The following is a 13,453-nucleotide window of genomic DNA, read 5'->3' as shown; positions in this document are numbered from 1 at the left end:
AGACTTATAAATCTTGAACTTTAAATATGGGCTAAGTTGTAATTATTTTAAAGAAATTTATCATCGCATTATATTAAATAATGCAAGTGAATATTATTTTGTTAGAGAACGTGGCGTTGAAAAAATGCTTATAGAACTTGTTGTCACTGTGATGAAATATAAGGCCGTGCATACACGAATGTGTTCGTTGCAGCAGGTAGGTACCTATTATTTTCACAAAAAACGAAATTGCTTGAGGACAAGTGGAACGTTGTTATTTAATTTACTGTTAGAATCTAATAAAGTATTAAATAATTGAATTCATTAATAAACATAAGAAATATATAATTTATTAGACATTGTACACAGTGCAAAAATTAAATCATATTCGAAGTTCGAATATGCACAATGCATTTAGCTAAAAAATAAAAACATTATATAGGATTTTAACCAGCAGTCAGATTAATTTATTTCACAATTCGCGGCTCGTTACAGCAAAGCTTAGTGTCCACGGACGTGTTAGTGTCTTACCGGTCGTAGTCGAGTTAAGTAATTATGTAAGCACGTACTACGTCTTAATATAATTAATTTGCATACTTTTATGTATCACATTACATGTTTGCATAAAATGTGACGCTTTTTATGACATCTAGATTTTATACGCGGATATTTCTACTGTTTTATTAACGTGTGTCCTTTTGAAGTAGCGGGATTATGATTAATAATGAATGTACGAATGGAAAATACTAATTAAATGAGTATTTGAAGTTTTTTGTAAAGCTTGTTTGTGACATGTATTATTAATCAGCAAAATTTGGAATAATGGAAGGATGTAAGTGATGAATAAATAAAATAAATACCTACGTAAATCGACAATATGTATGTGAGATTGGAAAATAACACAAAAGTTTTAGGATATTATAACTAAGTATTAAGTATTACACTCTATCATACTATAAAATATATTAAATGTTTTGGTAAACAAGAGAATGCTCTCATTTTATCGTCCTTTCGATAGCCAGTTGGTTACTATGAGTAATTTCTCATAAATAATTTTTTCAGTATCAAGAAAGAATATTTGTGGTAAAATATGAAAAATTCGATTGCGAACTTTCGAAATACCAGCTCATTTAGGAGCTCTATCAAAAAAATGAATTTATTCCAAAAAGCAATACCTAAGTCAACTTTTAATATAATAAAATAATATCAGCTGAAAATTGAAAATTGCTGAAAATTATGTCACATTTTGCTGTTGTTTCTCTACGAAGTAAACACTAGAAAAGCCTGAATTAAGTCTTATTAGTTAGGAATACTACTTTGGGCTACGAATGAAAGGATTGTATTCAATATTTAAACAGTATTATAATATCGACATAGCAAAATAAATGTAAAAAAAATACATTACGATACTAATTGAAAAGAATCAAGTTTATGTTGCTGTAATATTTTGAATTGCTAAATAATTTGAATGTCGCAAAAGGAATTAACACTGAGCGTCGGATAAATACATTCTTGTGATTCTTTATAAAATGCCGAAAGGAATACCGGAGTCAAATTCTTTAAACATTCTTAAATTTGAGTGGATGTTTATTAAAGCCATCAAATTATACAAATAATTTAAATAATAATGGTATTTTAATAGTGCTTGTTCTTCGCTATGAACTTCTAGCAAAAAATAACAAAAAATAAATATTCTTATAATAGAGTCCAAGAAGTAGCTTTTATCAAAACGATGTTAACTTTTATCACAACTACAGAAGTGTTCCTATAGTTGAATGTAAACAAAAACTTATACAGATAATAACAAGGCAAGAAAAGTGTTTCGCAAACCGTCGGTAATAAAGACTGGCAACAATTTATTTATATGATGCTTTGGGGAAAAGTTACCCGCGGATCCGGGGCAAGATAGAGGTAAAATCAAGTTGATGCGTGCTTGAATTGGAATGAGTAAATTATGTTCTATCCGTCTGGATTACCTTTGTTTATGAAATGCAAAAACTACGTTTAAAAAGATCTAGAAATATTACTCTTTTTCTTTGATAAAAATGGAAATTAATTACGTTGATCGGCTTTCAGGAATTGTCAATAGGTAGGTTTCTAATTTATGTTAGCTTTCGGACAAAGAGCTTATGGAAAAATAAGCAAAAATGTTACATATTCTTGCCTTAGCTAAACAATAACAGACGCATAAACAATTCAATATTAGTCTAGACTCTAGACTTCATTGCTAATGTCAAAAACATTACACCCGCCCAACTTCAAACCAAATCAATACTGTAGCTAAAACATAACAAAATAGCTATTCAGGTTAAAACGCGTATGATTATAATGTTAATAAAACTCGAATATGAAGCGTTGATGCACAGGGATTAAACAGTCAAACTGGAAATTCCACAAGCTTTGCCTGTATGGGTAGACAGACATCAACATCTGTCAGCGTTAACATACGGATTTGCGGGGATCGGCTGGATATTAAACAAGCCAGCCGCTCTGTGCAACTGATAGCTACGCGTCCCGCCGATGGAAACCGACTAGAATTGCTTTTGTGTCTATAAAAGTTAGTTTTGTATGTGTTTTTATTTGTTACGCGATTGATTGATTGGCTAAAGAGTTTAGCTACGGGTTACGGGCATGTGAAACGAAATGGTTCGATTTTTAAGTAATTTTTAGTTGCTAAATAAATACCGTAGCGTTTTATTCTCTAACGTTTCCTGAAATACTATATTTACATAAAATTTCCGTCTGATTACACCGCTGTTACATATTAACAAAAGGGCAACACAATAAAAGGATAGGTTTCTAAACAAACAAATACACTCATTAGATTTTTATAATTAAAACAAAACATGCAATTCATAGATGCATCTTGGAAGCATGAAAATTTTTATCAACATTCAGCTTGATACCATAATTACTGGGGCTAATGAAACACGGGCTAAGTTAATTGGTTTCCACGGGTTTTTCCATTTAGTTTCGTAGCTAATAACGTAGTGGCAGCACGTGTAGTTGGAACAAGCCGGGCATGAAATTAAGAATCTGTTAGAGCGGCAGCGAGCTACCATGACGGTAGACAGGAAGCAAATAGAGCCCATTTGATTCGAAGAGATCGGTTAGCGGGCGAGCACGTTATGTGAGACTGATTGAAACGAGCGCTCACTCACTTGTATTGTGCTTTCATACATTCATATCGGGTTGTTATGAAATGAATGACCGGCAATAAATCAGCCTTTCGATACGTTTTCCGTTCTCTGTTACGTAAGTTTTCATATGTTTTCCTTTAATTAGGTTTTGCTTTTAAATGTCGAATAATTTGCATTAAGTGTTCATTTTCTGTTTACTAGAATGTTCTGTTTCAAATACACTTTAATATAATTATTTCCATATACCTATGTCCAATAGTTTCATTTCCTATATCGTACGTAATTATCAGGTGTGTGATATTTATCGTTACTGATTTCTCATCTCGTCAGGCCCTTCTTTTCGCATTAGTGTCTCTACAACCTCATTACGGTATTGCTTCGATAATAAACTTAGAAGTTGACGTAGGCAACGTGGCCATTAATTTTATTTATAAAAGATAAAGGTAAAAGAGCAGACATTTAATAAATGCTTTATAGTCTTATGATGAGATTATTGAAAAATAATTACAATAATAAATGAAAAAATTACTTCTAATTTCTAATAATAATCACCTTCGCAAAGACTTATACTAATTGAATACATTAAAGAAAAATATTGTAAAGTACACAATTTTTCTTGTCAAGAAAATGTGTATTAGAATGTGAAGTTAAGGTGATGAATTAATTTTTCTAACATTTACGGCCCTTTTTAAACCTTCGTAATTTTTATATTATTAAAGTTGTCGTGATGAAAATTCTTGACAAGAAAGTTCAATAGTAACACAATACGTCTACCGTTTTAGAAACATGATTCCATGATATTTTCTCGATAGAAAAAAAATACAAAGTTCTCATTGTTATTTTTTTATAATCTCTGGCATCTTCAAAATAACAAACGTAAAGTTACGACTTTTTGGATATTAACTAAAAAATATACAACCTATACGTCTACCGATTTAGAATTTTGAAATATGCGATGGTTTTGAAATAAACAAGAAATACTTGAAATTAGCGCGCGACCAGCCAATATAGCGAGAGCCGCCCTGTACCTTCCTACCCCGATCGCTGCACGAGTCATTCCCGCTACGGCCGTCACACGGGGAACTTGTGTCGCTCGCGCAATCGTAAAAAAGGGTGACAACCAGATAAGACAAAATGAGACAAATGGGGACAATAAAGAAAATAAGAAGAAGAAACATAAAGGTTGGAGGAAAAAGAATGCTTACAATTGGAACAAATTAATGAAGTAAGTTGGTTTTATTTTAAATTTGATGATAATTGTATTATAGACGATGTTTGATATGTACCCCTGTTTTAAGTACATAACGAATGTGTAAGATATTTTCATTTATAGCATAGATAATCTTTTCAGAAATCCGGAATCCAGAAGGAAAATAAACCCACTGATTGTTCACAATGTGAACCCACTCCTTCGTAAGTACCTTTATTCAGTCAAAAATGTATGTTATCAACGTTCTACTGGTTTTATCGCATGATTCCATTTTTAGCAAAAAGCAACAAAGTGCAAAGAAATAAAAAATCATGGTGAACTTAGTGGAAGTATGGCGGACATAATATGGAACAGGAGCTCATTGGAGTAGTATTATATTTAAAAAAATACGAAATAATTTCAAGAATTACATTTCTTAGAAGGTGGTAGATAAGTATGTTGTATAAAGAATTTGATGTTGATATTTATTTCATTTATACTTACTACACCTGTGCGGGAAATTGCTTAGTAATAAAACAGGTTTATATTCATATTTACATAGTAATGTGATTTTTCATTTCGAAAAATATTGTGTAAGTATATTAAATTGAGTTCCTGGGTGATCTGGAAACACAATTGGGCCCGGAAGATGGCGCTGCAGTCACTCCTCCTAATGACATGAACCGATTTGGATGAATATTTGTGTGCACATTTCATTTTTGTGGGATGATTGGTTGATTCACTTTCACATTAGCTAATATTATGTATTTTTGTTGTTAGAAAGTAAACTTAATTTAATGTTTATAATACATTATTATTGGTATAAATAAGCCAGTGTTCGTCTCACATTGCTGTACCTGCCTACCTACCCTACCAGGGCCTAACTTTGTTCTGGCTATTTTATTTTGATTATTTGTAATGAATAATTACAATTATAATAGAGTGCAAAAAATAAATACATGCGTCAATATATTTTGTGTTTTTTTTTAAACAATTTTTTTATTTAAAAAAATATCATTCCGACCGCGGCTTTGCCCGCGTGGAATTAGGTTATATCGTGAATCCTGTTTTATCCCACAGAAGTGTTCAGTTCGGATAAAAAGTATCCTATGTGTAAATCCAGGCAATTAGCTATATTTTATCAAAATTGGTAATGTAGTCTTGACGTGATTAAGTAACAACTAACAAAAAAATATACAAATTAACATCCAAAGTTTCGCATCAGTTTTACTGTATTAGTGATATCTTCCACTCTTGACTTTGACTGAGAAGAATTAGGGTTTATAACTTCTTTCAGAAATAGTACCTTTCATTTCTGGGCATGATGTAATATCTACGTCAGCATCAAATTCTATCTAAATCAATTCAGTAGTCCGCGTTATTGAGTACCATTTCATTTTTTCAGAGTAACAGTATTTTTTGTTATTTTAAAGATTATTTATAACCTGTATTATTTTGTAATAAAGTAAACATTACGAAATAATAATAATTATTAATAATGTCTAAGTAGTTGTTGGAAAGAAGATTATTTGTTTATAAGCAAGAAAATAAAACCAATAAATCAACAATTGAATAAATGTATAACAATATTATAACTGTATGACGACTCCATACATGTTTGTCCCGAGTCGGCCAGCGGCAGCGCGGCGAGTTTGCAAGAATGACTTCGCGCACACCGGCGTTCGTAATAGCGAGCTATTAGACTCCGCCCGCCAAGCAGTGGATTTTTTTTTGTGTATCGTCTTAAGTGGAAGTCACTTTAGCCAGGCGACCACTCTGTTTCGCGGACATCGCAAAATGGTTTTAAGGTAACCTGTTTGTTCTTATAAACCAACATGTAAATGTTTTACCCTCCGTGTATTTGGTGTATATTATATTTATGTTACAGTAGCGTACATTGCCCCTCCTTGTATGCTTTCAAATGTTTACAAATATGACCGACAATTGCCTCTGGGAACATTCAAATGTACCCGTAGGCAATTTTCGGTCATATTTGAGCGTGGACTTGAACTTGTAATGTTGTTTCGTAACATTGAATTAGCTAGAGCAAAATATTTAGGAGTAAGAAGACAGCCACTCAGCAAAACTTAGGTCCAAATATACTGGTAGGTACATAAATATTAGTTTGTGCTTATAAATCTAGACTCCAGAGAAGCAAAGAGAAAAGTCCGTTCAATTTGTATTTATTTCCTGAGAACATTAAAAAGCAGCTGTGTAAATTCGTAGCAACCTGTCAGGGAAGTCGGACACGCGAGCTCGAACTCGAGTCCCTGAGGAGTTGTGACTCCGCGGTCACGTATAAATTACTCTCAGGGAGTGACCCTCTCTTTGTCCCAACAAAACTTACTTTCTTCTAAGGTTGAAATCCTGACTTGAATTACGTGGTCCACAGCTTTAAAGGACTTATTATTACTGAGCGTAAACGCTGGGGTGTGAACGAATAAATCTTTCTTTGTTGTGTTTCGTTTTCTGATCTTTTTTTAAACACTGTTTGATGGATTAGATCTTGGTAATTAAACAAAAGTTGTTAAATGAAGCATTGTTAATGAACTATTACAATAATTGTCAATTGAATGCCGTTACTACTCATAGTTAACGTTAAATTATTATTAGCAATTTCCTCTTATAATTTGTATGGTGCCTAATTAGAAAATTTGCTATCTAATTAGATTCCAAAAATATGGTTATTGTGAAAGAAGTAAATTACATAATCTTTCAATATAATGCGAATCACGGAAAAAGGACAGAGAGAGCTCAAAACGAACGATGTAATTTAATACTAATTAACCGCGGACGTTATGAAAGTGATACATCAACGGCAACCTTACCATGCCTATTATTATAGACCAGTGTTGGTTGAGCTCCGAAACCGCTGACCTGTTTGAAGTAATCGTAAGTTGTGGTACAATATTCCGCCGGGCGCAGGCCTAAGCTGGCTGGTTATGAGTCAGTGCACATTTATCAGGGCAGTTAATTTGCGAGCAGATGAGTCACGACATCATCACTCATCTTGTACGATGTAACTCACAAGTCGGGCACACTTGGCGCCTATCGCTTATACTAACCTACCTCTCGTCTTGAGAAAATCTACGTTCAACTTGTTTCAAATTTCAATATAACAGATTGAATTTATTAATCGGAACGAAGGCCACTATAATAAGTTGCAGCTCATAGCAGTAGAGCTTACCAGTTACAATTTAATAAAAATAATTTAAAATAAGCCCTATCTTAAAATAAAAAGGTGACCCTTAAAGATTGACAAAATATGATTTCATATGGAAAACATTGATCGAACGTAATAAAAAATAAATAAATAAAATAAAATAAAATTGTTTTATTTCAGGAAATGTCCCTTCCCATATGCAAGTTACAAATTACAATCAAAATAAAATACAAAAAAAAAAATTAAAGACAATTAGAGCATCATTTATAGTTATTTCTTGGCTTTATGACAAAGTTCATTTCTCACATATTATTTTTCTTGTGTAAATGAACGATAGAGTTAAATAGTTAGTTTTTCAAATAGTTGGTTTCTTCAGTCTTTCAATGAAAATTAACATAGGTGATGTATATTGTACCTATATGCACACTGTTAAGGATATCTTACTCCTTGATGTTTATGTACAATTTGATATTGTATAAATGCTAAACACGCTAAAACACTCGGTATTAAAGACACATGATTTGCAATTCCTTTAATACAGTTTTGTAGCCAGCCTCATAGACTTTTACAATTTCGCTTGAATAAAAAATAAATATAAACGTTGCAAAGGGTAAGTAGGTGCCGTCGTAAACAATCCCATGATTTTACGATCCGGCCAATGTTAGCTGACCTTTTGCTCGCGTAGTTTTTATTTCTAACGTCCTGTCTCAGCCTTTGCTTACAAAGGCTGCGTTTGGTCTAGAGCAACATGCGACATATTTGTACTTTTATTTTTAACGTCTCCTATGTCATGAAATGTTTTTTATGTTTAAACATTTATGCTTATTGTATGTAGCTTAGTAGCAGTTATCTGTTATACAATAATAATTTAAGGAAAAGTACAATAAGGCACACTGATAAAAGCAGGTGACATTAACACATTTTTATCCCAAACAATTTTGTATTATGTTTTTGTATCGGTAATTTCCCTCTCTGTTTTCTATGTAAAGTCAGAAACAAGTCAAACACTTGTTTCTGACTTTAGTAAAACTGGTCATATTCGACATAATAAACCCTTCATAACTTTCTACATTTGTATAGAATAGTAACAAGTATGTTCAATTGTTCCATATAACATTACTTACTTCTAACGCTCCAATCCTTTCTTGCATAATTTACGAGCTAGTTTCTCTGACTGTAAGCAATAACTTAGTTTGAGTTAGTTACCAAAGGACGTTATATAATTACAAAGCATAATGAAACTTTATATAATAATAGCATGTAAACAATTTGTTGGATTAAATAGTTAATGTTTTAAACAATAATAGTAAGAACATTGGCAGAGCCTGGGGCCATCGAGACGCGAAGGGTAATGGATGACAACAGCCCTTAATCCACTAAAGGCTTATTCATGGCTTAAATACGAAAGATTATATTCCATTTTGTATTTATTGCACTGAAATGTATGTAAAATTGTAGAGTTGTCTTGTCATTTTGAAAAAGGCGTAGAATTAATGTATATCAATGTTTTTTTATGTACATATTTCAAGAAAAGCTATTGTTTAAATTAATTATATTGGTTAAAATAATTTTACTAACTTACAAGTTACTCTTTCTCTTTAAGTTGCTGACAAAAGATATCGTAGTGTCTCTATAATCTCAATAAGAATTGTTAGATATTTCAAACAAAAGCCTCCAAAGATTTGTATTTAACTATTTTTATTCAGAAAATTAAAGAAACCTCATTAATTTTCACTATTAGTCCCATAGTGGGTTCGTGAAGTCCCAACATAAATTTCAACATAACTTGGTCAAACAAAGACCAAATACGTACAACCCTTTAATGTGTCCCTAGTGACGGAAGTTATTTGTAGACTACAGTAAATAACTGAACGACTTGAACAGGAAAACATTTTCTTTGTGTTTTTTTTTTTCAAATTTTAACTCCGCTGTGGGATTAAAACAAAATCTATTTACCTTCATTGAAAGTAACATTTTGTTGTTTTACAAATTTTGTTATTTGGCAACGATTGAAGGTTAATGACTTTTCAAGGATTAGTTTAAAGTCAATGAAATACCTTCTTTCGAAATTGTGACATGAAACTTTCCTTTTCAGTCGTCGTTTGTATCTCAAGCAATTAACACACTTTACATAATTTTTCTCATTAGATTTTATAACAGTAGTTTATATATATACATATTATTATTATATGACCTACAAATATTAAGAAACATCAACCTACAGAGATATATATGTATATAGCTAACGTAGTATGACGTTATTCAAATTAAGTTTCATGTATCAACTAGTCTTCTATTACACAAACAAAACGTATAGTAACGAAGCACATGAATTAAAGCGCAGGTTATAATTCAGCGAAGTTGTAGACAATAGCAGTCACTGAAAGCGCAGGGTTGGAGCACTATGTAGATACGCAAATAAACTCGTTTCGTTAAGGCGATCTACATCGGCGCAGCTTCGTTTAAAGTTTTAATCGCTTTCGAGCCGTGATAAACAAATTTTAATTAAGTTTTAATATCACCGCTTAATTGCTGAGGCGAACGACTATCACAATATCTTTGTTTATGAATATTTTATATATTTTGTCGAGAATGTTCGATTCACGTTTAAATGTTTCGGTTGCAAATTACGGAGCCGATAATGTGTGCGTTTATCTGTTACAGATCTAATTTACTATAATTACTAATAGCTTTCGTTTAATTTCACTGGATAGTATAATTTAGATATTAAGCATTTGGTTATAACGCGTTATTTGCTGCTTTCATTTTTGAGTTTGAGTTAAAACCAATTTTAGAAAACTCATTGAGGTACTGAAAAAAGTGTGATGATATTATGGACTTATCAACGTAGAGATAGAGACAGACACATAATATTCATGATCCATTTATTCAATATCATAAAGACATCGTACAAAAACGTTGAACAATTCAACGGTCTTGAGCAAAAACTATCCTTGTGCTCAACTTGACAAGTAAAATCGGGATAATACTCCCATTTTTCATTCTTGAGCAGTGTGGACGATGCGACGCTCTCTGAAACGAATAATACCTCAGGGCATGAATTTAATCTTAGAATTCAGTGTCAGATTCATAAGAACCGTCACTATGACGATGTCTGCGTTCCCAATGTCTTTGTTATTACTGCAAGAATTCAAATTAAACATACCGTGCCGACCACTCGGAATAAACTTTACATTTATCCATAGTTGCATCCGATTTTCTTACTCTACTCGCTACTTTCAGCAGTTATTTTTAATATCAACAACATAGCTTTATTACCAGGTGAAAGGTATAAAAAATCGCTCCCGTAGAGAGCATCTGATGTAATAAATCATAAGTGCATTATAAGAAGCGTTCAGAGATACTTCGTTAAGGAAAACAAGCCTTGCTCTCGGGCGCTTAAGATTAATATTGCACAGAGATGCGAATACGCTTCGTTATTTCCAGGCTGAAAGGGTAATATTAAAAGTGTAATGTTTAATTGAAGAGTGTATTCACGTAAATTATTGAATAAACTTATGATCTATTTAAATGTTTCAAATTTATTTGTATGGTTTCAGGATTTATAAACTTTAGTTCATGTAGCATGTGAAATGAAAATATTCACTTTTTAGTAATTGTTGCATTTAATTTATAGATAATTTGATATTACTGACAAATTGTGAACAAAAAAACAACGGATACTAGCTAGACTTAACTAATCTATTTGTCAGCGAATTAGTAAATTCAGTTGTAATGTAGAAAATATTTTGTATTTTATTTTTGTAAATTCTTTTATAACTTCATGCAGATATTACATACGATTGCAATAGCGTACATTTTCGTGATTCTATTCTCATTTATACCACACGTTAAAAGAAAAACGCCATGCATAGGCCATAGAGCAATCATTAACAACTTAGTTAATAAATGATCAGGCTGATCAAAGCAATAAGTGGAAAACGGCTTGCTATTTGATTACTACAGAGATGATCCCCACAGCGTCGATCCCGCGTGTCCGGCCGACAAGAGATTATAAGTTGCAGTTACAGCGTTAATGAATGCGAGTGGGATTACAGCAGCTCCGAGCAGCCAATTACATAAAAGTTGGCTGACATCGGGAATCCCGCACGATACATTATCCGATATTACGAGCTAAGCTATAGCGTCAAAACTGTTTCCGCTGAAACAGCTATGCTTATTTGCTTCTCCTTATAACTTATTTATGGTGGTAAATGAGTTGGATTACTTTTGGTTGAAACAAATATTCATCAATCGAAATGTAGATTATTCAAGAGATTTAATCGATATTGCGATGGTAGGTACCATTAAAAAACAAGCAACTACATTAGGTACTTAAATTTATTCCTCATTCTTATTATATAGGTATCTTAATTTACCTTTTTAGGTTTAAACTTATAACCTTACATATATTTTAATAACATTGTTTCTATACCCAGAATGTGTTTAAACTCTGCAGCAAATATTATGCCTGGCCGGATAGCGTTGTGCTCTTCGTTTACTGTTCCCTATAGAAATAACCGGCCATGAAAGCATTTCCCCTCAACATTTTTATATTGTACACATCCGGAGCACTGTATACCGCATTACTATAACACAATAAGTGAATAATTAACGTCGAGGTGATTAAGGAAATGGGAATTTGTTTCATGAATTCTTTTGTTATGATTATTGAGAGTATTTAACGTTATTGCGATAATTTTTATTGGTTTGCTTTTTAATGTGTTTGTGTCGTGTTTATTTGTTAGTTTTCATTTTACTTTTTAATTTACCATTTATATGTTGATACTATGTTATTTAATGTATCGTGTGACTTCGAATATTGACTAGGTATCTGTCATGATATTGCTGAACTATTTTGATTATTTAAATCAATTTCCCGAACAAGAAGATTGTTTTAGCACTGCTTGAGGATACTTTTATTAAAGATAAAAAAAAACTACAAGTCATGCATGATTTCTATATTATAATCTAAATAATAACATTTAGAAATTATAAATAGCGAAGAAAATATACCTTACAAATCCGGTCTACGTGCTTCAGTATAATCACACGGATATAAGGGGCGTGCTCGTCTCATTGTCTACAAGTTTGCTCGACAAAAAATTATAAATATGTGGGTCGATATGGAAATTTTAAAGTAGGTGAACATGTCTCAATTTTACACGTAAAATTACGGAATACACTGCAGGCCATATACATAAACTCAAACTCAAACTCAAACATTCATTTATTCAATTAGACTACTATTTAGTAGCACTTTCGAATCGTCATTACATAGTATTTTTAACATTTACCATACATAATTATACATTATTATATTAAGTTATGCATTTATGCACTTATACAAGAGTAAAAAGAGTGCTAGAAAGTTTTTAAAATTATAGGCTTTATAAAAATTTATTAAGTAAAAATGTCTGTGCAGATTCGTCGACAGATATGTAATTTGTGCTTATATAATGATTCGCATTAATTTAATTCATGTGGAAAATAATAATTATTATCTATAAAAACGCCCTGAGTGAAAATAAGTTAAACACACAGACAATATTTAGTATATCGAAGCGAAAAACTATTATTGTTTTATTGTTTCAAACAGAATTTTGTCAAATAAATATTTAAATAATAATCTGACTGTTTGAAATTTAGGAAAGGAAAATACTTTTATCCTTTCTCTGTAACGTTCTAGCGATGGGTATATGATCGTGTATCACTTTGTACGACAGGAAATTGGCGTATTTCGTGTAAATGGGATCAGAGTTGATCACACACATGGCAACTGTTGCTTCTCTCGTAGATTTATCGATAACATTTTGAATAACGATGCTTTTTTCGAATATACATTTTGAATATTTTTAGATAACAAATGCGAAATAGCAATTTTTTATTTAAATTTGAATTTTCTGTGATTTACAGTTTTAAATGAATTCGCACTTTGACCATAACGGAGAAACATGATTTTCTTATTTTATCTTATTTCTG

At 31.9% G+C, this 13,453-nt stretch overlaps 1 protein-coding gene across 1 annotated transcript; it reads left to right on the top strand.

The window, feature by feature from the left end:
* Positions 1–801: 801 nt before the first annotated feature.
* LOC149902381 (uncharacterized) lies at positions 802–5,982 on the top strand. The gene is made up of 4 exons (XM_090110235.1): positions 802–811; positions 4,122–4,344; positions 4,471–4,532; positions 4,607–5,982. Exons 1-4 carry the CDS (start codon positions 802–804, stop codon positions 4,645–4,647), a joined length of 336 nt encoding a protein of 111 aa, XP_089966361.1. The 3' UTR covers positions 4,648–5,982.
* Positions 5,983–13,453: the final 7,471 nt, after the last annotated feature.

This window comes from Colias eurytheme, chromosome 15 (genome assembly GCF_061535395.1).
Source record: "Colias eurytheme isolate Ceu_HAF_F1 chromosome 15, ilColEury1 Martin Lab GWU primary, whole genome shotgun sequence".
Taxonomy (NCBI): domain Eukaryota; kingdom Metazoa; phylum Arthropoda; class Insecta; order Lepidoptera; family Pieridae; genus Colias; species Colias eurytheme.
Note: the sequence above shows the minus strand (reverse complement) of the source record. Positions and strands in the feature narration are given on the sequence as shown.

Coding starts and splice junctions, on each gene's coding strand:
- LOC149902381 (XM_090110235.1), top strand. Junction 4,345..4,470: donor AATTGGAACAAATTAATGAA/GTAAGTTGGTTT, acceptor TAATCTTTTCAG/AAATCCGGAATCCAGAAGGA. Junction 4,533..4,606: donor CAATGTGAACCCACTCCTTC/GTAAGTACCTTT, acceptor TTCCATTTTTAG/CAAAAAGCAACAAAGTGCAA.